Source organism: Petromyzon marinus, chromosome 79 (assembly GCF_048934315.1).
Source record: "Petromyzon marinus isolate PM22_M1 ecotype Great Lakes invasive population chromosome 79, UKy_Petmar_22M1.pri1.0, whole genome shotgun sequence".
Classification (NCBI taxonomy): domain Eukaryota; kingdom Metazoa; phylum Chordata; class Hyperoartia; order Petromyzontiformes; family Petromyzontidae; genus Petromyzon; species Petromyzon marinus.
Window position 1 is genome coordinate 23526778 of NC_133745.1, and position 26709 is coordinate 23553486.

General features: G+C 67.0%; 1 protein-coding gene across 1 annotated transcript; it reads left to right on the forward strand.

Moving 5' to 3' along the window:
• Positions 1-754: 754 nt before the first annotated feature.
• Positions 755-25703, forward strand: KREMEN2 (kringle containing transmembrane protein 2). Its single transcript, XM_076057110.1, has 4 exons — positions 755-1010; positions 1428-1552; positions 8639-8789; positions 25684-25703. The coding sequence occupies exons 1-4, from the start codon at positions 764-766 to the stop codon at positions 25701-25703; spliced, it is 543 nt and encodes a 180-aa protein (XP_075913225.1). The 5' UTR covers positions 755-763.
• Positions 25704-26709: the final 1006 nt, after the last annotated feature.

The window sequence follows — 26709 nt, forward strand, 5'->3', positions numbered from 1 at the left end:
TGGTGGTGATGGTGGTGGTGATGGTGGTGGTGGTGGTGATGGTGGTGATGGTGGTGGTGATGGTGGTGGTGGTGATGGTGGTGATGGTGGTGGTGATGGTGGTAGTAGTGGTGGTGGTGATGGTGGTAGTGGTGGTGATGGTGGTGGTGGTGGTGATGATGGTGGTGGTGGTGGTGATGGGGGTGATGATGGTGGTGGTGGTGGTGGTGATGGGGGTGATGATGGTGGTGGTGGTGATGGTGGTGGTTGTGATGGTGGTGGTGATGGTGGTGATGGTGTTGGTGGTGGTGATGGTGGTGGTGGTGGTGATGGTGTTGGTGGTGGTAGTGGTGGTGATGGTGGTGGTGATGGTGGTGGTGATGGTGGTGGTGGTGATGGTGGTGATGCTGATGGTGGTGATGCTGATGGTGGTGATGCTGATGGTGGTGGTGGTGGTGGTGATGGTGGTGGTGATGGTGGTGGTGGTGATGGTGGTGGTGGTAATGGTGATGGTGGTGGTGGTGATGGTGGTGGTGGTGGTGGTGATGGTGATGGTGGTGATGGTGGTGGTGGTGATGTTGTTGTTGTTGATGATGTTGTGTTGTTGTTGATGTTGTTGATGTTGTTGATGATGTTGTTGATGTTGATGTTGTTGTTGATGTTGTTGATGTTGTTGTTGATGATGTTGATGATGTTGTTGTTGATGTTGTTGATGTTGTTGATGTTGTTGTTTATGATGTTGATGTTGTTGATGATGTTGTTGTTAATGTTGATGTTGTTGTTGATGTTGTTGATGTTGTTGTTGATGTTGTTGTTGATGTTGTTGATGTTGTTGATGTTGTTGTTGATGTTGTTGATGTTGTTGTTGATGTTGATGTTGATGTTGTTGATGTTGTTGTTGTTGATGTTGATGTTGTTGATGTTGTTGATGTTGTCCAGCAACCCGGATGGCGATGCTCTGCCGTGGTGTCACGTGGCAGAAACGGAGGAGGGCGTCACGTGGCGCTACTGTGACGTCACCACGTGCCTCAGTGATTACGTCACTCACACTCACCCACTCACCCACGCACCCACTCACTCACTCACCCACTCAACCACTCACTCACCCACTCACCCACTCAACCACTCACTCACCCACTCACCCACTCACTCACCCACCCACTCACCCACCCACCCACTCACTCACCCACTCACTCACCCACCCACTCACTCACCCACTCACTCACTCACTCGCCTACACACTCACTCACTCACCCACTCACTCACTCACCCACCCACTCACTCACTCACCCACTCACCACTCACTCACCCACTCACCACTCACTCACTCACTCACCCACTCACTCACTCAACCACTCACTCACCCACCCACTCACTCACCCACCCACTCACTCACTCACCCCCCCCCCCACTCACCCACCCCCCCACCCCCCCCCCCCTCTGAGTAGTGCCTGGCTACTTGGGATGCTTTGAGGACTCTGGTTCCCCTCCTCTCCTGACGGGTCCCAGCGCCACTTTCCCCAAGCTCACGGTACAGAGCTGCATCTCCTACTGCAGGGATCGCGGATACCAGGTACTCCCAGTGTGTCTCAGTGTCTCTCCGTGTGTCTCCCTGTGTGTCTCTCAGTGTCTCAGTGTCTCTGTGTGTCTCTCAGTGTCTCTGTGTGTCTCCACGTGTCTCAGTGTCTCCCAGTGTCTCTGTGTGTCTCCCCGTGTCTCTCAGTGTCTCTGTGTGTCTCCACGTGTCTCCACGTTCCCCAAGCTCACGGTACAGAGCTGCATCTCCTACTGCAGGGATCGCGGGTACCAGGTACTCACTGTGTGTCTCAGTGTCTCTGTGTGTGTCTCAGTGTCTCCACGTGTCTCTTAGTGTCTCTGTGTGTCTCCACGTGTCTCCACGTGTGTCTCCACGTGTCTCTGTGTGTCTCTGTGTGTCTAGGTGTCTCCCAATGTCTCTGTGTGTCTCTCAGTGTCTCTGTGTGTCTCTCAGTGTCTCTGTGTGTCTCTCAGTGTCTCTGTGTGTCTGTGTGTCTCTCAGTGTCTCTGTGTGTCTCTCAGTGTCTCCCAGTGTCTCCCAGTGTCTCTCAGTGTCTCTGTGTCTCTCAGTGTCTCTCAGTGTCTCTGTGTGTCACCACGTGTCTCCACTTTCCCCAAGCTCACGGTACAGAGCTGCATCTCCTACTGCAGGGATCGCGGATACCAGGTACTCCCAGTGTGTCTCAGTGTCTCTCCGTGTGTCTCCCTGTGTGTCTCTCAGTGTCTCAGTGTCTCTGTGTGTCTCTCAGTGTCTCTGTGTGTCTCCACGTGTCTCAGTGTCTCCCAGTGTCTCTGTGTGTCTCCCCGTGTCTCTCAGTGTCTCTGTGTGTCTCCACGTGTCTCCACGTTCCCCAAGCTCACGGTACAGAGCTGCATCTCCTACTGCAGGGATCGCGGGTACCAGGTACTCCCAGTGTGTCTCAGTGTCTCTGTGTGTGTCTCAGTGTCTCCACGTGTCTCTCAGTGTCTCCACGTGTCTCTCAGTGTCTCTGTGTGTCTCTCAGTGTCTCTGTGTGTCTCTCAGTGTCTCTGTGTGTCTCTCAGTGTCTCCACGTGTCTCTCAGTGTCTCTGTATGTCTCTCAGTGTCTCTGTTTGTCTCTCAGTTTCTCTGTGTGTCTCTCAGTTTCTCTGTGTGTCTCTCAGTGTCTATGTGTGTGTCTCAGTGTCTCTGTGTGTCTCCACGTGTCTCCACGTGTCTCTCAGTGTCTCCCAGTGTCTCCCAGTGTCTCCCAGTGTCTCTCAGTGTCTCTCAGTGTCTCAGTGTGTCTCTCAGTGTCTCTGTGTCTCCCTGTGTCTCCCTGTGTCTCTGTGTGTCTCTGTGTGTCTCTCAGTGTGTCTCTCAGTGTCTCTGTGTGTCTCTGTGTGTCTCTCTGTGTCTCCACGTGTCTCCACGTTCCCCAAGCTCACGGTACAGAGCTGCATCTCCTACTGCAGGGATCGCGGATACCAGGTACTCACTGTGTGGCTCAGTGTCTCTGTGTGTCTCTCAGTGTCTCTGTGTGTCTCTCAGTGTCTCCACGTGTCTCTCAGTGTCTCTGTGTGTCTCTCAGTGTCTCCCCGTGTCTCTCAGTGTCTCTCAGTGTCTCCACGTGTCTCCACGTGTCTCTCAGTGTCTCCCAGTGTGTCTTCACGTGTCTCTCCGTGTCTCCACGTGTCTCTCCCCGTGTCTCCCAGTGTCTCCCTCGTGTCTCCCCGTGTCTCCCCGTGTCTCTCCGTATCTCCCCGTGTGTCTCTCCCCGTGTCTCTCCCGTGTCTCCACGTGTGTCTCCCTGTGTCTCCCCGTGTCTCCCTGTGTCCCCCGTGTCTCCCACTGTCTCGCCGTGTCTCTCCGTGTGTCTCTCCCCATGTCTCTCCCCGTGTCTCTCCATGTGTCTCCCAGTGTCTCCATGTGTCTCCCCGTGTGTCTTCACGTGTCTCTCCGTGTTTCCACGTGTGTCTCTCCCCGTGTCTCCCCGTGTCTCCCCGTGTCTCTCAGTGTCTCCCCGTGTCTCCCCGTGTCGCTCCCCGTGTCTCTCCGTGTGTCTCCCATTGTCTCACCGTGTCTCCCAGTGTCTCTCCGTGTCTCCACGTGTCTCTCCGTGTGTCTCTCCATGTCTGCCAGTGTCTCTCCGTGTGTCTCTCCCCGTGTCTCCCAGTGTCTCCGTGTGTCTCTCCTGCGTCCCTCCCCGTGTCTCCCAGTGTCTCCGTGTCTCTCCGTGTGTCTCTCCACGTGTCTCCCTGTGTCTCCAAGTCTCTCCCCGTGTCTCTCCCCGTGTCTCTCAGTGTCTCCCCATGTCTCCCAGTGTCTCCCCGTGTCTCCGTGTGTCTCTCCCCGTGTCTCTCCCCGTGTCTCCACGTGTCTCTCCGTGTATCTCTCCCCGTGTCTCCCAGTCTTTCCCCGGGTCTCTCCCTGTGTCTCTCCCAGTGTCTCCCAGTCTCTCCCCGTGTCTCCCAGTGTCTCCCCGTGTCTCTCAGTGTCTCTCCGTGTGTCTCCCTGTGTCTCCCTGTGTCTCCCCGTGTCTCGCAGTGTCTCCCTGTGTCTCTCTGTGTGTCCCCCGTGTCTCCCCCGTGTCTCCCCGTGTCTCGCAGTCTCTCCCCGTGTCTCCCCGTGTCTCCCCGTGTCTCCCCGTATCTCCCCCCGTGTCTCCCACCGTGTCTCCCCGTGTCTCTCCGTGTGTCTCCCGTGTCTCCCCGTGTCTCCCCGTGTCTCCCCCGTGTCTCCCCCCGTGTCTCCCACCGTGTCTCCCCGTGTCTCTCCGTGTGTCTCCCAGTATCTCCCCGTGTCTCTCCGTATGTCCCCCGTGTCTCCCCCGTGTCTCCCCGTGTCTCGCAGTCTCTCCCCGTGTCTCCCCGTGTCTCTCCGTGTCTCCCTGTGTCTCCCTGTGTCTCTCCGTGTGTCTCCACGTGTCTCTCCGTGTCTCCCAGTGTCTCCCAGTGTCTCCACGTGTCCCCCAGTGTGTCTGTCAGTGTGTCTCCGCGTGTCTCCCCGCGTGTCTCCCCCGTGTGTCTCCCCGTGTCTCTCATGTGTGTCTCTCCCCGTGTCTCTCCGTGTGTCTCCCCGTGTCTCGCACTGTCTCCCCGTGTCTCCCCGTGTCTCTCCCGTGTGTCTCTCCGTGTGCCTCCCAGTGTCTCCCCGTGTCTCCCCGTGTCTCCCCGTGTCTCTCCGTGTGTCTCTCCCCGTGTCTCCCAGTGTCTCCCTGTGTCTCTCCGTGTCACCCTGTGTCTCCCTGTGTCTCTCCGTGTGTCTCCACATGTCTCCACGTGTCTCTCCGTGTCTCCCTGTGTCTCTCCGTGTGTCTCCACGTGTCTTCACGTGTCTCCACGTGTCTCTCCGTGTCTCCCCCGTGTCTCCCAGAGTCTCCCCAGTGTGTCTCTCCGTGTCTCCCAGTGTGTCTCTCCGTGTCTCTCCGTGTCTCCACGTGTCTCTCAGTGTCTCCCAGTGTCTCCCCATGTGTCTCCCAGTGTCTCCAGGTGTCTCCCATTGTGTCTCCCAGTGTGTCTCTGTGTGTCTCCCCGTGTCTCCACGTGTCTCCCAGTGTCTCCCCGTGTCTCTCCGTGTGTCTCCACGTGTGTCTCCCTGTGTCTCCCTGTGCGTCTCGCTCCGTGTCTCTCCGTGTATCTCCCTGTGTCTACCCGTGTCTCCACGTGTGTCTCAGTGTCTCTGTGTGTCTCTCCGTGTCTCCCCGTGTCTCCCAGTGTGTCTCCCCGTGTCTCCCAGTGTCTCGCCATGTCTCCCACTGTCTCCCCGTGTCTGTCTGTCTCCCAGTCTCTCCCCGTGTCTCCCTGTGTATCCCCGTGTCTCGCAGTGTCTCGCAATGTCTCTCCGTGTCTCCCCGTGTCTCCACGTGTCTCCACGTGTCTCGGAGTGTCTCCCCGTGTCTCTCCGTGTGTCTCTCCCCGTGTCTCCCACTGTCTCCATGTGTCTCTCCGTGTGTCTCCCAGTCTCTCCCCGTGTCTCTCCGTGTCTCCCAGTATCTCCCCGTGTCTCCCCGTGTCTCTCCGTGTCTCCCCCGTGTCTCTCCCCGTGTCTCCCCGTGTCTCCCCGTGTCTCCCAGTGTCTCCCCGTGTCTCCCAATTTCTCCCCGTGCCTCCCTGTGTCTCTCCGTGTGTCTCCACGTTTCTCCACGTGTCTCCACGTGTCTCTCCGTGTCTCCCCCGTGTCTCCCCGTGTCTCCCAGTGTCTCCCCGTGTCTCCCTGTGTCTCCCCGTGTCTCCCCGTGTCTCCCTGTGTCTCCCTGTGTCTCTCCGTGTCTCCCAGTGTCTCCCTGTGTCTCCCCATGTCTCCCCGTGTCTCCCTGTGTCTCTCCGTGTGTCTCCCCGTGTCTCCCTGTGTCTCCCTGTGTCTCTCCGTGTGTCTCCCCGTGTCTCCCTGTGTCTCCCTGTGTCTCTCCGTGTGTCTCCCAGTGTCTCCCTGTGTCTCCCCGTGTCTCCCCGTGGCCCTCCCCGTGTCTCCCTGTGTCCCCCGTCTCTCCCACTGTCTCCACGTGTCTCTCCGTGTGTCTCTCTGTGTCTCCCCCCGTGTCTCCCCGTGTCTCCCTGTGTCTCCCCGTGTCTCTCAGTGTCTCCGTGTGTCTCCCCGTGTCTCTCCGTGTCTCCACGTGTCTCCCAGTGTCTCTCAGTTTCTCCCCGTTTGTCTCCACGTGTCTCCCAGTGTCTCTCAGTGTCTCCACGTGTCTCCCAGTGTGTCTCCCTGTGTCTCTCCGTGTCTCCCTGTGTCTCTCCCCGTGTCTCCCCGTGTCTGTCCGTGTGTCTCCGCGTGTCTCCGTGTGTCTCTCCGCATGTCTCCCCGTGTCTCCGCGTGTCTCCCCGTGTGTCTCTCCCTGTGTCTCTCAGTGTCTCTCCGTGTGTCTCCCAATGTCTCCGTGTGTCTCCCCGTGTCTCCCCATGTCTCTCCGTGTCTTCACGTGTCTCCACGTATCTCTCAGTGTCTCCTCGTGTCTCCGTGTGCCTCCCCGTGTCTCCCTGTGTCTCCACGTGTCCCCCGTGTCTCCCCGTGTCTCCCCGTGTCTCCCAGTGTCTCTCCGTGTCTCCCCGTGTCTCCCCGTGTCTCCAGTGTCTCTGTGTGTCTCCGTGTCTCCCCGTGTCCCCCCCGTGTCTCCGTGTGTCTCTGTCTCCCAGTGTCTCGCAGTCTCTCCCAGTGTCTCCCCGTTTCTCCCCGTGTCTCCCAGTGTCTCTCCGTGTGTCCCCCATGTCTCCCAGTCTCTCCCCGTGTCTCCCCGTGTGTCCCCGTGTGTCCCCGTGTGTCTCCCCGTGTCTCCCCGTGTGTCTCCGTGTCTCCCAGTGTGTCTCCCCGTGTCTCCCCGTGTCTCCCCATAACCCCGTGTGTCTCCGTGTCTCTCCGTGTGTCTCCCCGTGTGTCTCCTCGTGTGTCTCTCTGTAACCCCGTGTCTCTCCCGTGTGTCTCTCCCCGTGTCTCCCCGTGTCTCCCCGCGTGTCTCCCCCCTGTGTGTCTCCAGCTAGCGGGAGTGGAGTCTGGCTTCGCTTGCTTCTGCGGCGTGTCTCCACCGCCTCCGTCTCTCCGAGTGTCTCTCAATAACCCCGTGTGTCTCCGTGTCTCTCCGTGTGTCTCTCCGTGTGTCTCCCTGTGTCTCTCCGTGTGTCTCTCAATAACCCCGTGTGTCTCCCCGTGTGTCTCCGTGTGTCTCTCCGTGTGTCTCCCTGTGTCTCTCCGTGTCTCCCTGTGTCTCTCCGTAACCCCGTGTGTCTCTCCCGTGTGTCTCTCCCAGTGTCTCCCCGTGTGTCTCCCCGTGTGTCTCCCCGTGTCTCCCCCGTGTGTCTCCGTAACCCCGTGTGTCTCCGTGTCTCCCCCGTGTGTCTCCCCGTGTGTCTCCGTGTCTCCCCCGTGTCTCCCCGTGTTACTCCGTGTCTCCCCGTGTGTCTCCGTGTCTCTCCCCGTGTCTCCCTGTGTCTCTCCGTGTATCTCCCTTTGTGTCTCCGTGTGTCTCCGTAACCCCGTGTGTCTCCCCGCGTGTCTCCCTGTGTCTCCCCCGTGTGTCTCTCCGTGTGTCTCCCCGTGTCTCTCCGTAACCCCGTGTCTCCCCGTGTCTCTCCCCGTGTCTCCCTGTGTCTCTCCTGTGTGTCTCCCCCTGTCTCTCCCCGTGTCTCCCTGTGTCTCTCCCCGTGTCTCCGTGTGTCTCTCCCCGTGTGTCTCTCCGTGTGTCTCCCCGTGTCTCCCCTCTGTGTGTCTCCCCCCCGTGTGTCTCCCCGTGTCTCCCCGTGTGTCTCTCCCTAAGCCCGTGTGTCTCCCCGTGTGTCTCCGTGTCTCTCCGTAACCCCGTGTGTCTCCGTGTCTCCCCGTGTCTCTCCCCGTGTCTCCCCGTGTCTCTCCCCGTGTGTATCCCCTGTGTGTCTCCCCGTGTGTCTCCGTGTCTCCGTGTCTCTCCGTAACCCCGTGTGTCTCCGTGTCTCCCCGTGTCTCTCCCCGTGTCTCCCCGTGTCTCTCCTGTGTGTCTCCCCGTGTCTCTCCCCGTGTCTCCCTGTGTCTCTCCCCGTGTCTCCGTGTGTCTCTCCCCGTGTCTCTCCCCGTGTGTCTCTCCGTATGTCTCCCCGTGTCTCCTCCCCGTGTGTCTTCCCGTGTGTCTCCCTGTGTCTCTCCGTGTGTCTCCCCGTGTCTCCCCTCTGTGTGTCTCCCCCCCGTGTGTCTCCCCGTGTCTCCCCGTGTGTCTCTCCCTAACCCCGTGTGTCTCCCCGTGTGTCTCCCCGTGTCTCCCCGTGTGTCTCTCCGTGTGTCTCTCCCTAACCCCGTGTCTCTCCCCGTGTGTCTCCAGCTAGCGGGAGTGGAGTCTGGCTTCGCGTGCTTCTGCGGCGTGTCTCCACCAGCTCCGTCTCTCCGTGTGTCTCCCCGTGTGTCTCCGTGTCTCTCCGTAACCCCGTGTGTCTCCGTGTCTCCCCGTGTCTCTCCCCGTGTCTCCCTGTGTGTCTCCCCGTGTCTCCGTGTGTCTCTCCCCGTGTGTCTCTCCGTGTGTCTCCCCGTGTCTCCCCTCTGTGTGTCTCCCCCCCGTGTGTCTCCCCGTGTCTCCCCCGTGTGTCTCCGTAACCCCGTGTGTCTCCCCGTGTCTCCCCCGTGTCTCTCCGTAACCCCGTGTGTCTCCGTGTCTCCCCGTGTGTCTCCGTGTCTCCCCGTGTGTCCCCGCGTGTCTCCAGCTAGCGGGAGTGGAGTCTGGCTTCGCGTGCTTCTGCGGCGTGTCTCCACCAGCTCCGTCTCTCCGAGTGCCGTCCACTCACTGCCACCACCTCTGCTTCGGCAGCTCGGCCCAGATGTGCGGTGGCGACGGACACATCGGCATCTACCAGAGTACGTGGGGGGGGGGAGAGACACGTGGGGAGACACGTGGGGAGACACAGGGCGGGAGACACGGGGGGAGAGACACGGGGCGGGAGACACGGGGGGAGAGACACGGGGGGAGAGACACGGGGGGAGAGACACGGGGGGAGAGACACGGGGGGAGAGACACGGGGGGAGACACGGGGGGGGGAGACACGGGGGGAGAGACACGGGGGGAGAGACACGGGGGGAGAGACACGGGGGGAGAGACACGGGGCGGGAGACACGGGGGGAGAGACACGGGGGGAGAGACACGGGGGGAGAGACACGGGGGGGGAGACACGGGGGGAGAGACACGGGGGGAGAGACACGGGGGGAGAGACACGGGGGAGACACGGGGCGGGAGACACAGGGCGGGAGACACGGGGGGAGAGACACGGGGCGGGAGACACGGGGGGAGACACGGGGGGAGAGACACGGGGGGAGAGACACGGGGGGAGAGACACGGGGGGAGAGACACGGGGGGAGAGACACGGGGGAAGAGACACGGGGCGAGAGAGACACGGGGCGGGAGACACGGGACGGGAGACACGGGGAAGAGACACGGGGCGGGAGACACGGGGAAGAGACACGGGGAGAGACACGGGGGGAGAGACACGGGGGGCGACACGGGGGGAGACACGGGGAGGGAGACACGGGGGGAGAGACACGGGGCGGGAGACACAGGGCGGGAGACACGGGGGGAGAGACACGGGGCGGGAGACACGGGGCGGGAGACACGTGGGGAGACACGGGGGGAGAGACACGGGGGGAGAGACACGGGGGGAGAGACACGGGGGGAGAGACACGGGGGGAGAGACACGGGGCGGGAGACACGGGGGGAGAGACACGGGGGGAGAGACACGGGGGGAGATACACGGGGGGGGGGAGACACGGGGGGGGAGACACGGGGGGAGAGACACGGGGCGGGAGACACGGGGCGGGAGAGACACGGGGCGGGAGACACGGGGAAGAGACACGGGGCGGGAGACACGGGGGGAGAGACACGGGGGGAGAGACACGGGGGGAGAGACACGGGGAGAGAGACACGGGGGGAGAGACACGGGGGGAGAGACACGGGGGGAGAGACACGGGGGGAGAGACACGGGGGGAGAGACACGGGGGGAGAGACACGGGGGGAGAGACACGGGGGGAGAGACACGGGGTGAGAGACACGGGGGGAGAGACACGGGGGGAGAGACACGGGGGGAGAGACACGGGGGGAGAGACACTGGGGGAGAGACACGGGGCGGGAGACACGGGGGGAGAGACACGGGGGGAGAGACACGGGGCGGGAGACACGGGGGAGAGACACGGGGAGAGACACGGGGGGAGAGACACGGGGGGAGAGACACGGGGCGGGAGACACGGGGGGAGAGACACGGGAGGGGAGACACGGGGGGAGAGACACGGGGGGAGAGACACGGGGGGAGACACGGGGGGAGAGACACGGGGGGAGAGACACGGGGGGAGAGACACGGGGGGAGAGACACGGGGGGAGACACGGGGCGGGAGACACGGGGGGAGAGACATGGGGCGGGAGACACGGGGCGGGAGAGACACGGGGCGGGAGACACGGGGAAGAGACACGGGGCGGGAGACACGGGGGAGAGACACAGGGAGAGACACGGGGGGAGAGATACAGGGGGAGACACGGGGGGCGACACGGGGGGAGACACGGGGCGGGAGACACGGGGCGGGAGACACGGGGGGAGAGACACGGGGCGGGAGACACGGGGCGGGAGACACGTGGGGAGACACGGGGGGAGAGACACGGGGGGAGAGACACGGGGGGAGAGACACGGGGGGAGAGACACGGGGAGAGAGACACGGGGGGAGAGACACGGGGGGAGAGACACGGGGGGAGAGACACGGGGGGAGAGACACGGGGGGAGAGACACGGGGCGGGAGACACGGGGGGAGAGACACGGGGGGAGAGACACGGGGGGAGATACACGGGGGGGGAGACACGGGGGGGGAGACACGCGGCGGGAGACACAGGGCGGGAGACACGGAGGGAGAGACACGGGGCGGGAGACACGGGACGGGAGAGACACGGGGCGGGAGACACGGGGAAGAGACACGGGGCGGGAGACACGGGGGAGAGACACGGGGAGAGACACGGGGGGAGAGACACGGGGGGAGAGACACGGGGGGAGAGACACGGAGGGAGAGACACGGGGGGAGAGACACGGGGGGAGAGACACGGGGGGAGAGACACGGGGGGAGAGACACGGGGGGGGAGACACGGGGGGAGAGACACGGGGCGGGAGACACGGGGGGAGACACGGGGGAGACACGGGGGAGACACGGGGCGGGAGACACGGGGGGAGACACGGGGGAGACACGGGGAGACACGGGGCGGGAGACACGGGGAAGAGACACGGGGGAGACACGGGGAAGAGACACGGGGGAGACACGGGGCGGGAGACACGGGGGGAGACACGGGGGAGACACGGGGGAGACACGGGGCGGGAGACACGGGGAAGAGACACGGGGGAGACACGGGGCGGGAGACACGGGGCGGGAGACACGGGGGATACGTGGGGAGAGACACGGGCGGGAGACACGGGGGGAGAGACACGGGGGGAGAGACACGGGGGGGGGAGACACGGGGGGAGAGACACGGGGGGAGAGACACGGGGGGAGAGACACGGGGAGAGACACGGGGGGAGAGATACGGGGGGGGGAGACACGGGGCGGGAGACACGGGGGGAGAGACACGGGGGGGGAGACACGGGGGGAGAGACACGGGGAGAGACACGGGGGGAGAGACACGGGGGGAGACACGGGGGGAGAGACACGGGGGGAGAGACACGGGGGGAGAGACACGGGGGGAGAGACACGGGGGGAGAGACACAGGGGGAGAGACACGGGGGGAGAGACACGGGGGGAGATACGTGTGGAGACACGTGGGGAGACACGTGGGGAGACACGGGGGAGACACGGGGGAGACATGGGGGGAGAGACACGGGGGGAGAGACACGGGGGAGACACGGGGAGACACGGGGCGGGAGACACGGGGAAGAGACTCGGGGGAGACACGGGGAAGAGACACGGGGGAGACACGGGGCGGGAGACACGGGGGGAGACACGGGGGGAGACACGGGGGAGACACGGGGGAGACACGGGGCGGGAGACACGGGGAAGAGACACGGGGGAGACACGGGGCGGGAGACACGGGGCGGGAGACACGGGGGATACGTGGGGAGAGACACGGGCGGGAGACACGGGCGGGAGACACGGGGGGAGAGACACGGGGGGAGAGACACGGGGGGGGGGAGACACGGGGGGAGACACGGGGGGAGAGACACGGGGGGAGAGACACGGGGGGAGAGACACGGGTGGAGAGACACGGGGGGAGAGACACGGGGGGAGAGACACGGGGGGAGAGACACGGGGGGAGAGACACGGGGAGAGACACGGGGGGAGACACGGGGGGAGACACGGGGGGAGAGACACGGGGGGAGAAACACGGGGGGAGACACGGGGCGGGAGACACGGGGGGAGACACGGGGGAGACACGGGGGAGACACGGGGCGGGAGACACGGGGGGAGACACGGGGGAGACACGGGGGAGACACGGGGGAGACACGGGGGGAGACACGGGGGAGACACGGGGAGACACGGGGCGGGAGACACGGGGAAGAGACACGGGGGAGACACGGGGAAGAGACACGGGGAGACACGGGGCGGGAGACACGGGGAAGAGACACGGGGGAGACACGGGGAAGAGACACGGGGGAGACACGGGGCGGGAGACACGGGGGGAGACACGGGGGAGACACGGGGGAGATACGGGGCGGGAGACACGGGGAAGAGACACGGGGGGAGAGACACGGGGGATACGTGGGGAGAGACACGGGCGGGAGACACGGGGGGAGAGACACGGGGGGAGAGACACGGGGGGGGGGAGACACGGGGGGAGACACGGGGGGAGAGACACGGGGAGAGAGACACGGGCGGGAGACACGGGGGGAGAGACACGGGGGGAGAGACACGGGGGGGGGGAGACACGGGGGGAGACACGGGGGGAGAGACACGGGGGGAGAGACACGGGGGGAGAGACACGGGGGGAGATACGTGGGGAGACACGGGGGGAGAGACACGGGGAGAGACACGGGGGGAGAGACACGGGGGGAGACACGGGGGGAGAGACACGGGGGGAGAGACACGGGGGGAGAGACACGGGGGGAGAGACACGGGGGGAGAGACACAGGGGGAGAGACACGGGGGGAGAGACACGGGGGGAGAGACACGGGGGGAGATACGTGTGGAGACACGTGGGGAGACACGTGGGGAGACACAGGGCGGGAGACACGGGGGGAGAGACACGGGGGGAGAGACACGGGGGGAGAGACACGGGGGGAGAGACACGGGGCGGGAGACACGGGGGGAGAGACACGGGGGGAGAGACACGGGGGGAGAGACACGTGGGGAGACACGGGGTGGGACACGGGGCGGGAGACACGGGGCGGGAGACACAGGGGGAGAGACACGGGGGGAGAGACGGGGGAGACACGGGGGAGACACGGGGCGGGAGACACGGGGGGAGACACGGGGGAGACACGGGGGAGACACGGGGGGAGACACGGGGGGAGACACGGGGGAGACACGGGAGGAGAGACACATGGGGGGGAGACACGGGGCGGGAGACACGGGGGGAGAGACACGGGGAGAGAGACACGGGGGGAGAGACACGGGGGGAGAGACACGGGGGGAGACACGGGGGGGGGGAGACACGGGGGGAGAGACACGGGGGGAGAGACACGGGGGGAGAGACACGGGGGGAGAGACACGGGGCGGGAGACACGGGGGGAGAGACACGGGGGGAGAGACACGGGGGGAGAGACACGGGGGGGGAGACACGGGGGGAGAGACACGGGGGGAGAGACACGGGGGGAGAGACACGGGGGAGACACGGGGCGGGAGACACAGGGCGGGAGACACGGGGGGAGAGACACGGGGCGGGAGACACGGGGGGAGACACGGGGGGAGAGACACGGGGGGAGAGACACGGGGGGAGAGACACGGGGGGAGAGACACGGGGGGAGAGACACGGGGGGAGAGACACGGGGGAAGAGACACGGGGCGGGAGAGACACGGGGCGGGAGACACGGGACGGGAGACACGGGGAAGAGACACGGGGCGGGAGACACGGGGAAGAGACACGGGGAGAGACACGGGGGGAGAGACACGGGGGGCGACACGGGGGGAGACACGGGGAGGGAGACACGGGGGGAGAGACACGGGGCGGGAGACACAGGGCGGGAGACACGGGGGGAGAGACACGGGGCGGGAGACACGGGGCGGGAGACACGTGGGGAGACACGGGGGGAGAGACACGGGGGGAGAGACACGGGGGGAGAGACACGGGGGGAGAGACACGGGGCGGGAGACACGGGGGGAGAGACACGGGGGGAGAGACACGGGGGGAGATACACGGGGGGGGGGAGACACGGGGGGGGAGACACGGGGGGAGAGACACGGGGCGGGAGACACGGGGCGGGAGAGACACGGGGCGGGAGACACGGGGAAGAGACACGGGGCGGGAGACACGGGGGGAGAGACACGGGGGGAGAGACACGGGGGGAGAGACACGGGGAGAGAGACACGGGGGGAGAGACACGGGGGGAGAGACACGGGGGGAGAGACACGGGGGGGAGAGACACGGGGGGAGAGACACGGGGGGAGAGACACGGGGGGAGAGACACGGGGTGAGAGACACGGGGGGAGAGACACGGGGGGAGAGACACGGGGGGAGAGACACGGGGGGAGAGACACTGGGGGAGAGACACGGGGCGGGAGACACGGGGGGAGAGACACGGGGGGAGAGACACGGGGCGGGAGACACGGGGGAGAGACACGGGGAGAGACACGGGGGGAGAGACACGGGGGGAGAGACACGGGGCGGGAGACACGGGGGGAGAGACACGGGGGGGGAGACACGGGGGGAGAGACACGGGGGGAGAGACACGGGGGGAGACACGGGGGGAGAGACACGGGGGGAGAGACACGGGGGGAGAGACACGGGGGGAGAGACACGGGGGGAGAGACACGGGGGGGGAGACACGGGGGGAGAGACATGGGGGGAGACACGGGGCGGGAGACACGGGGGGAGAGACATGGGGCGGGAGACACGGGGCGGGAGAGACACGGGGCGGGAGACACGGGGAAGAGACACGGGGCGGGAGACACGGGGGAGAGACACAGGGAGAGACACGGGGGGAGAGATACAGGGGGAGACACGGGGGGCGACACGGGGGGAGACACGGGGCGGGAGACACGGGGCGGGAGACACGGGGGGAGAGACACGGGGCGGGAGACACGGGGCGGGAGACACGTGGGGAGACACGGGGGGAGAGACACGGGGGGAGAGACACGGGGGGAGAGACACGGGGGGAGAGACACGGGGGGAGAGACACGGGGGGAGAGACACGGGGGGAGAGACACGGGGGGAGAGACACGGGGCGGGAGACACGGGGGGAGAGACACGGGGGGAGAGACACGGGGGGAGATACACGGGGGGGGAGACACGGGGGGGGAGACACGCGGCGGGAGACACAGGGCGGGAGACACGGAGGGAGAGACACGGGGCGGGAGACACGGGACGGGAGAGACACGGGGCGGGAGACACGGGGAAGAGACACGGGGCGGGAGACACGGGGGAGAGACACGGGGAGAGACACGGGGGGAGAGACACGGGGGGAGAGACACGGGGGGAGAGACACGGAGGGAGAGACACGGGGGGAGAGACACGGGGGGAGAGACACGGGGGGAGAGACACGGGGGGAGAGACACGGGGGGGGAGACACGGGGGGAGAGACACGGGGCGGGAGACACGGGGGGAGACACGGGGGAGACACGGGGGAGACACGGGGCGGGAGACACGGGGGGAGACACGGGGGAGACACGGGGAGACACGGGGCGGGAGACACGGGGAAGAGACACGGGGGAGACACGGGGAAGAGACACGGGGGAGACACGGGGCGGGAGACACGGGGGGAGACACGGGGGAGACACGGGGGAGACACGGGGCGGGAGACACGGGGAAGAGACACAGGGGAGACACGGGGCGGGAGACACGGGGAAGAGACACGGGGGAGACACGGGGCGGGAGACACGGGGCGGGAGACACGGGGGATACGTGGGGAGAGACACGGGCGGGAGACACGGGGGGAGAGACACGGGGGGAGAGACACGGGGGGGGGGAGACACGGGGGGAGAGACACGGGGGGAGAGACACGGGGGGAGAGACACGGGGAGAGACACGGGGGGAGAGATACGGGGGGGGGAGACACGGGGCGGGAGACACGGGGGGAGAGACACGGGGGGGGAGACACGGGGGGAGAGACACGGGGAGAGACACGGGGGGAGAGACACGGGGGGAGACACGGGGGGAGAGACACGGGGGGAGAGACACGGGGGGAGAGACACGGGGGGAGAGACACGGGGGGAGAGACACAGGGGGAGAGACACGGGGGGAGAGACACGGGGGGAGAGACACGGGGGGAGATACGTGTGGAGACACGTGGGGAGACACGTGGGGAGACACGGGGGAGACACGGGGGAGACATGGGGGGAGAGACACGGGGGGAGAGACACGGGGGAGACACGGGGAGACACGGGGCGGGAGACACGGGGAAGAGACACGGGGAGAGACACGGGGGGAGAGACACGGGGGGCGACACGGGGGGAGACACGGGGAGGGAGACACGGGGGGAGAGACACGGGGCGGGAGACACAGGGCGGGAGACACGGGGGGAGAGACACGGGGCGGGAGACACGGGGCGGGAGACACGTGGGGAGACACGGGGGGAGAGACACGGGGGGAGAGACACGGGGGGAGAGACACGGGGGGAGAGACACGGGGCGGGAGACACGGGGGGAGAGACACGGGGGGAGAGACACGGGGGGAGATACACGGGGGGGGGGAGACACGGGGGGGGAGACACGGGGGGAGAGACACGGGGCGGGAGACACGGGGCGGGAGAGACACGGGGCGGGAGACACGGGGAAGAGACACGGGGCGGGAGACACGGGGGGAGAGACACGGGGGGAGAGACACGGGGGGAGAGACACGGGGAGAGAGACACGGGGGGAGAGACACGGGGGGAGAGACACGGGGGGAGAGACACGGGGGGGAGAGACACGGGGGGAGAGACACGGGGGGAGAGACACGGGGGGAGAGACACGGGGTGAGAGACACGGGGGGAGAGACACGGGGGGAGAGACACGGGGGGAGAGACACGGGGGGAGAGACACTGGGGGAGAGACACGGGGCGGGAGACACGGGGGGAGAGACACGGGGGGAGAGACACGGGGCGGGAGACACGGGGGAGAGACACGGGGAGAGACACGGGGGGAGAGACACGGGGGGAGAGACACGGGGCGGGAGACACGGGGGGAGAGACACGGGGGGGGAGACACGGGGGGAGAGACACGGGGGGAGAGACACGGGGGGAGACACGGGGGGAGAGACACGGGGGGAGAGACACGGGGGGAGAGACACGGGGGGAGAGACACGGGGGGAGACACGGGGCGGGAGACACGGGGGGAGAGACATGGGGCGGGAGACACGGGGCGGGAGAGACACGGGGCGGGAGACACGGGGAAGAGACACGGGGCGGGAGACACGGGGGAGAGACACAGGGAGAGACACGGGGGGAGAGATACAGGGGGAGACACGGGGGGCGACACGGGGGGAGACACGGGGCGGGAGACACGGGGCGGGAGACACGGGGGGAGAGACACGGGGCGGGAGACACGGGGCGGGAGACACGTGGGGAGACACGGGGGGAGAGACACGGGGGGAGAGACACGGGGGGAGAGACACGGGGGGAGAGACACGGGGGGAGAGACACGGGGGGAGAGACACGGGGGGAGAGACACGGGGGGAGAGACACGGGGCGGGAGACACGGGGGGAGAGACACGGGGGGAGAGACACGGGGGGAGATACACGGGGGGGGAGACACGGGGGGGGAGACACGCGGCGGGAGACACAGGGCGGGAGACACGGAGGGAGAGACACGGGGCGGGAGACACGGGACGGGAGAGACACGGGGCGGGAGACACGGGGAAGAGACACGGGGCGGGAGACACGGGGGAGAGACACGGGGAGAGACACGGGGGGAGAGACACGGGGGGAGAGACACGGGGGGAGAGACACGGAGGGAGAGACACGGGGGGAGAGACACGGGGGGAGAGACACGGGGGGAGAGACACGGGGGGAGAGACACGGGGGGGGAGACACGGGGGGAGAGACACGGGGCGGGAGACACGGGGGGAGACACGGGGGAGACACGGGGGAGACACGGGGCGGGAGACACGGGGGGAGACACGGGGGAGACACGGGGAGACACGGGGCGGGAGACACGGGGAAGAGACACGGGGGAGACACGGGGAAGAGACACGGGGGAGACACGGGGCGGGAGACACGGGGGGAGACACGGGGGAGACACGGGGGAGACACGGGGCGGGAGACACGGGGAAGAGACACAGGGGAGACACGGGGCGGGAGACACGGGGAAGAGACACGGGGGAGACACGGGGCGGGAGACACGGGGCGGGAGACACGGGGGATACGTGGGGAGAGACACGGGCGGGAGACACGGGGGGAGAGACACGGGGGGAGAGACACGGGGGGGGGGAGACACGGGGGGAGAGACACGGGGGGAGAGACACGGGGGGAGAGACACGGGGAGAGACACGGGGGGAGAGATACGGGGGGGGGAGACACGGGGCGGGAGACACGGGGGGAGAGACACGGGGGGGGAGACACGGGGGGAGAGACACGGGGAGAGACACGGGGGGAGAGACACGGGGGGAGACACGGGGGGAGAGACACGGGGGGAGAGACACGGGGGGAGAGACACGGGGGGAGAGACACGGGGGGAGAGACACAGGGGGAGAGACACGGGGGGAGAGACACGGGGGGAGAGACACGGGGGGAGATACGTGTGGAGACACGTGGGGAGACACGTGGGGAGACACGGGGGAGACACGGGGGAGACATGGGGGGAGAGACACGGGGGGAGAGACACGGGGGAGACACGGGGAGACACGGGGCGGGAGACACGGGGAAGAGACTCGGGGGAGACACGGGGAAGAGACACGGGGGAGACACGGGGCGGGAGACACGGGGGGAGACACGGGGGGAGACACGGGGGAGACACGGGGGAGACACGGGGCGGGAGACACGGGGAAGAGACACGGGGGAGACACGGGGCGGGAGACACGGGGCGGGAGACACGGGGGATACGTGGGGAGAGACACGGGCGGGAGACACGGGCGGGAGACACGGGGGGAGAGACACGGGGGGAGAGACACGGGGGGGGGGAGACACGGGGGGAGACACGGGGGGAGAGACACGGGGGGAGAGACACGGGGGGAGAGACACGGGGGGAGAGACACGGGGGGAGAGACACGGGGGGAGAGACACGGGGAGAGACACGGGGGGAGACACGGGGGGAGACACGGGGGGAGAGACACGGGGGGAGAAACACGGGGGGAGACACGGGGCGGGAGACACGGGGGGAGACACGGGGGAGACACGGGGGAGACACGGGGCGGGAGACACGGGGGGAGACACGGGGGAGACACGGGGGAGACACGGGGGGAGACACGGGGGAGACACGGGGAGACACGGGGCGGGAGACACGGGGAAGAGACACGGGGGAGACACGGGGAAGAGACACGGGGAGACACGGGGCGGGAGACACGGGGAAGAGACACGGGGGAGACACGGGGAAGAGACACGGGGGAGACACGGGGCGGGAGACACGGGGGGAGACACGGGGGAGACACGGGGGAGATACGGGGCGGGAGACACGGGGAAGAGACACGGGGGGAGAGACACGGGGGATACGTGGGGAGAGACACGGGCGGGAGACACGGGGGGAGAGACACGGGGGGAGAGACACGGGGGGGGGGAGACACGGGGGGAGACACGGGGGGAGAGACACGGGGAGAGAGACACGGGCGGGAGACACGGGGGGAGAGACACGGGGGGAGAGACACGGGGGGGGGGAGACACGGGGGGAGACACGGGGGGAGAGACACGGGGGGAGAGACACGGGGGGAGAGACACGGGGGGAGATACCTGGGGAGACACGGGGGGAGAGACACGGGGAGAGACACGGGGGGAGAGACACGGGGGGAGACACGGGGGGAGAGACACGGGGGGAGAGACACGGGGGGAGAGACACGGGGGGAGAGACACGGGGGGAGAGACACAGGGGGAGAGACACGGGGGGAGAGACACGGGGGGAGAGACACGGGGGGAGATACGTGTGGAGACACGTGGGGAGACACGTGGGGAGACACGGGGGAGACACGGGGGAGACATGGGGGGAGAGACACGGGGGGAGAGACACGGGGGAGACACGGGGAGACACGGGGCGGGAGACACGGGGAAGAGACTCGGGGGAGACACGGGGAAGAGACACGGGGGAGACACGGGGCGGGAGACACGGGGGGAGACACGGGGGGAGACACGGGGGAGACACGGGGGAGACACGGGGCGGGAGACACGGGGAAGAGACACGGGGGAGACACGGGGCGGGAGACACGGGGCGGGAGACACGGGGGATACGTGGGGAGAGACACGGGCGGGAGACACGGGCGGGAGACACGGGGGGAGAGACACGGGGGGAGAGACACGGGGGGGGGGAGACACGGGGGGAGAGACACGGGGGGAGAGACACGGGGGGAGAGACACGGGGGGAGAGACACGGGGGGAGAGACACGGGGGGAGAGACACGGGGAGAGACACGGGGGGAGACACGGGGGGAGACACGGGGGGAGAGACACGGGGGGAGAAACACGGGGGGAGACACGGGGCGGGAGACACGGGGGGAGACACGGGGGAGACACGGGGGAGACACGGGGCGGGAGACACGGGGGGAGACACGGGGGAGACACGGGGGAGACACGGGGGGAGACACGGGGGAGACACGGGGAGACACGGGGCGGGAGACACGGGGAAGAGACACGGGGGAGACACGGGGAAGAGACACGGGGAGACACGGGGCGGGAGACACGGGGAAGAGACACGGGGGAGACACGGGGAAGAGACACGGGGGAGACACGGGGCGGGAGACACGGGGGGAGACACGGGGGAGACACGGGGGAGATACGGGGCGGGAGACACAGGGAAGAGACACGGGGGGAGAGACACGGGGGATACGTGGGGAGAGACACGGGCGGGAGACACGGGGGGAGAGACACGGGGAGAGAGACACGGGGGGAGAGACACGGGGGGAGAGACACGGGGGGAGAGACACGGGGGGAGAGACACGGGGGGAGAGACACGGGGCGGGAGACACGGGGGGAGAGACACGGGGGGAGAGACACGGGGGGAGATACACGGGGGGGGAGACACGGGGGGGGAGACACGCGGCGGGAGACACAGGGCGGGAGACACGGAGGGAGAGACACGGGGCGGGAGACACGGGACGGGAGAGACACGGGGCGGGAGACACGGGGAAGAGACACGGGGCGGGAGACACGGGGGAGAGACACGGGGAGAGACACGGGGGGAGAGACACGGGGGGAGAGACACGGGGGGAGAGACACGGAGGGAGAGACACGGGGGGAGAGACACGGGGGGAGAGACACGGGGGGAGAGACACGGGGGGGGAGACACGGGGGGAGAGACACGGGGCGGGAGACACGGGGGGAGACACGGGGGAGACACGGGGGAGACACGGGGCGGGAGACACGGGGGGAGACACGGGGGAGACACGGGGAGACACGGGGCGGGAGACACGGGGAAGAGACACGGGGGAGACACGGGGAAGAGACACGGGGGAGACACGGGGCGGGAGACACGGGGGGAGACACGGGGGAGACACGGGGGAGACACGGGGCGGGAGACACGGGGAAGAGACACAGGGGAGACACGGGGCGGGAGACACGGGGAAGAGACACGGGGGAGACACGGGGCGGGAGACACGGGGCGGGAGACACGGGGGATACGTGGGGAGAGACACGGGCGGGAGACACGGGGGGAGAGACACGGGGGGAGAGACACGGGGGGGGGGAGACACGGGGGGAGAGACACGGGGGGAGAGACACGGGGGGAGAGACACGGGGAGAGACACGGGGGGAGAGATACGGGGGGGGGAGACACGGGGCGGGAGACACGGGGGGAGAGACACGGGGGGGGAGACACGGGGGGAGAGACACGGGGAGAGACACGGGGGGAGAGACACGGGGGGAGACACGGGGGGAGAGACACGGGGGGAGAGACACGGGGGGAGAGACACGGGGGGAGAGACACGGGGGGAGAGACACAGGGGGAGAGACACGGGGGGAGAGACACGGGGGGAGAGACACGGGGGGAGATACGTGTGGAGACACGTGGGGAGACACGTGGGGAGACACGGGGGAGACACGGGGGAGACATGGGGGGAGAGACACGGGGGGAGAGACACGGGGGAGACACGGGGAGACACGGGGCGGGAGACACGGGGAAGAGACTCGGGGGAGACACGGGGAAGAGACACGGGGGAGACACGGGGCGGGAGACACGGGGGGAGACACGGGGGGAGACACGGGGGAGACACGGGGGAGACACGGGGCGGGAGACACGGGGAAGAGACACGGGGGAGACACGGGGCGGGAGACACGGGGCGGGAGACACGGGGGATACGTGGGGAGAGACACGGGCGGGAGACACGGGCGGGAGACACGGGGGGAGAGACACGGGGGGAGAGACACGGGGGGGGGGAGACACGGGGGGAGACACGGGGGGAGAGACACGGGGGGAGAGACACGGGGGGAGAGACACGGGGGGAGAGACACGGGGGGAGAGACACGGGGGGAGAGACACGGGGAGAGACACGGGGGGAGACACGGGGGGAGACACGGGGGGAGAGACACGGGGGGAGAAACACGGGGGGAGACACGGGGCGGGAGACACGGGGGGAGACACGGGGGAGACACGGGGGAGACACGGGGCGGGAGACACGGGGGGAGACACGGGGGAGACACGGGGGAGACACGGGGGGAGACACGGGGGAGACACGGGGAGACACGGGGCGGGAGACACGGGGAAGAGACACGGGGGAGACACGGGGAAGAGACACGGGGAGACACGGGGCGGGAGACACGGGGAAGAGACACGGGGGAGACACGGGGAAGAGACACGGGGGAGACACGGGGCGGGAGACACGGGGGGAGACACGGGGGAGACACGGGGGAGATACGGGGCGGGAGACACGGGGAAGAGACACGGGGGGAGAGACACGGGGGATACGTGGGGAGAGACACGGGCGGGAGACACGGGGGGAGAGACACGGGGGGAGAGACACGGGGGGGGGGAGACACGGGGGGAGACACGGGGGGAGAGACACGGGGAGAGAGACACGGGCGGGAGACACGGGGGGAGAGACACGGGGGGAGAGACACGGGGGGGGGGAGACACGGGGGGAGACACGGGGGGAGAGACACGGGGGGAGAGACACGGGGGGAGAGACACGGGGGGAGATACGTGGGGAGACACGGGGGGAGAGACACGGGGAGAGACACGGGGGGAGAGACACGGGGGGAGACACGGGGGGAGAGACACGGGGGGAGAGACACGGGGGGAGAGACACGGGGGGAGAGACACGGGGGGAGAGACACAGGGGGAGAGACACGGGGGGAGAGACACGGGGGGAGAGACACGGGGGGAGATACGTGTGGAGACACGTGGGGAGACACGTGGGGAGACACGGGGGAGACACGGGGGAGACATGGGGGGAGAGACACGGGGGGAGAGACACGGGGGAGACACGGGGAGACACGGGGCGGGAGACACGGGGAAGAGACTCGGGGGAGACACGGGGAAGAGACACGGGGGAGACACGGGGCGGGAGACACGGGGGGAGACACGGGGGGAGACACGGGGGAGACACGGGGGAGACACGGGGCGGGAGACACGGGGAAGAGACACGGGGGAGACACGGGGCGGGAGACACGGGGCGGGAGACACGGGGGATACGTGGGGAGAGACACGGGCGGGAGACACGGGCGGGAGACACGGGGGGAGAGACACGGGGGGAGAGACACGGGGGGGGGGAGACACGGGGGGAGAGACACGGGGGGAGAGACACGGGGGGAGAGACACGGGGGGAGAGACACGGGGGGAGAGACACGGGGAGAGACACGGGGGGAGACACGGGGGGAGACACGGGGGGAGAGACACGGGGGGAGAAACACGGGGGGAGACACGGGGCGGGAGACACGGGGGGAGACACGGGGGAGACACGGGGGAGACACGGGGCGGGAGACACGGGGGGAGACACGGGGGAGACACGGGGGAGACACGGGGGGAGACACGGGGGAGACACGGGGAGACACGGGGAAGAGACACGGGGGAGACACGGGGAAGAGACACGGGGAGACACGGGGCGGGAGACACGGGGAAGAGACACGGGGGAGACACGGGGAAGAGACACGGGGGAGACACGGGGCGGGAGACACGGGGGGAGACACGGGGGAGACACGGGGGAGATACGGGGCGGGAGACACAGGGAAGAGACACGGGGGGAGAGACACGGGGGATACGTGGGGAGAGACACGGGCGGGAGACACGGGGGGAGAGACACGGGGGGAGAGACACGGGGGGGGGGAGACACGGGGGGAGACACGGGGGGAGAGACACGGGGAGAGAGACACGGGCGGGAGACACGGGGGGAGAGACACGGGGGGAGAGACACGGGGGGGGGGAGACACGGGGGGAGACACGGGGGGAGAGACACGGGGGGAGAGACACGGGGGGAGAGACACGGGGGGAGATACGTGGGGAGACACGGGGGGAGAGACACGGGGGGAGAGACACGGGGAGAGAGACACGTGGGGAGACACGGCGGGAGAGACACGGGGCGGGAGACACGGGGGGAGAGACACGGGGGGAGAGACACGGGGGGAGAGACACGGGGGGAGAGACACGGGGGGAGAGACACGGGGGGAGATACGTGGGGAGACACGGGGCGGGAGACACGGGGGGAGAGACACGGGGAGAGAGACACGGGGGGAGAGACACGGGGAGAGAGACACGGGGAGAGAGAGACACGGGGGGAGAAACACGGGGCGGGAGACACGGGCGGAGACACGGGGGAGACACGGGGGAGACACGGGGCGGGAGACACGGGGGGAGACACGGGGGAGACACGGGGGAGACACGGGGGGAGAGACACGGGCTGGAGACAGGGGAGAGACACGGGGGGAGAGACACGGGGGGAGAGACACGGGGCGGGAGACACGGGGCGGGAGACACGGGGGGAGACACGGGGGAGACACGGGGCGGGAGACACGGGGGGAGAGACACGGGCGGGAGACAGGGGGGAGACACGGGGGGAGAGACACGGGCGGGAGACAGGGGGGAGACACGGGGGGAGAGACGGGGGGAGAGACACGGGGGGAGAGACACGGGGGAGACACGGGGCGGGAGACACGGGGCGGGAGACACGGGGCGGGAGACACGGGGCGGGAGACACGGGGCGGGAGACACGGGGCGGGAGACACGGGGCGGGAGACACGGGGCGGGAGACAGGGGGGACAGACGGGGGGAGAGACACGGGCGGGAGACAGGGGGGAGAAACGGGGGGAGAGACACGGGGCGGGAGACACGGGGCGGGAGACACGGGGGGAGAGACACGGGGCGGGAGACAGGGGGGAGACACGGGGGGAGAGACACGGGGGGAGAGACACGGGGGGAGAGACACGGGGGGAGAGACACGGGGGGAGAGACACGGGGGGAGACACGGGGGACACATGGGGAGAGACACGGGGGGAGAGACACGGGGGGAGACACATGGGGGGAGACACGGGGGGAGACGGGGGAGACACGGGGGAGATAGGGGACACACACACACGTGTGTGGCGTGAGGTCTAAAGATGAAGGGGGAGGGGACTAGAGAGGAAGGGGTGGGGTCTAAAGAGGAAGGGGGAGGGGTCTAGAGAGGAAGGGGGAGGGGACTAGAGAGGAAAAGGGAGGGGACTAGAGAGGAAGGGGGTGGGGTCTAAAGATGAAGGGGGAGGGGACTAGAGAGGAAGGGGTGGGGTCTGAAGAGGAAGGGGCGGGGTCTAAAGGGGAAGCTGCGTTGTGGTTGTTGTTGTGATTGTTGTTGTTGTGATTGTTGTGATTGTTGTTGTGATTGTTGTTGTGATTGTTGTTGTTGTGATTGTTGTTGTGATTGTTGTTGTGGTTGTTGTGATTGTTGTCATTGTGATTGTTGTTGTGATTATTGTTGTTGTGATTATTGTTGTTGTGATTGTTGTGATTGTTGTTGTTGTGATTGTTGTCATTGTGATTGTTGTTGTGATTTTTGTTGTTGTGATTATTGTTGTTGTGATTGTTGTGATTGTTGTTGTGATTGTTGTTGTTGTGATTGTTGTTGTTGTGATTGTTGTTGTTGTGATTGTTGTCGTTGCGATTGTTGTTGTGATTGTTGTTGTTGTGATTGTTGTTGTTGTGATTGTTGTTGTGATTGTTGTTGTTGTGATTGTTGTTGTTGTGGTTGTTGTTGTGATTGTTGTTGTTGTGGTTGTTGTTGTTGTGATTGTTGTTGTGATTGTTGTTGTTATGATTGTTGTTGTTGTGATTGTTGTTGTGATTGTTGTGATTGTTGTTGTTGTGATTGTTGTTGTTGTCGTTGTCATCACCGTCGCCATGGCGACAGCCTGGGTGGGTGCGTGCGGTGGGTCTCTCCGCGGCCCCTCCGGGGTCATCTACTCCCCCGGTTACCCCGGCAACGGCGGCGGCGACGACGTCGCCACGGCAACCGGGGCCCATGGCAACGGCGGTGGCGGCTGCACTTGGAGCATCGACACCACCGCTGCCACCGACGCTGGCGGTGGTGGTGGTGGTGGTGGCGGCGGTGGTGGTGGTGGTGGTGGTGGCGGTGGTGATGGTGGTGGCGG

Excerpts from the sequence above, each read along its gene's own strand:
- KREMEN2 (XM_076057110.1), top strand. The coding sequence starts at position 764 with ATGTTGTTGATGTTGTTGTTGATGTTGTTGTTGATGTTGTTGATGTTG. Across the intron at positions 1,553-8,638 it reads GCAGGGATCGCGGATACCAG|CTAGCGGGAGTGGAGTCTGG; the intron begins GTACTCCCAGTG and ends GCGTGTCTCCAG. Across the intron at positions 8,790-25,683 it reads ACACATCGGCATCTACCAGA|ATGAAGGGGGAGGGGACTAG; the intron begins GTACGTGGGGGG and ends TGAGGTCTAAAG.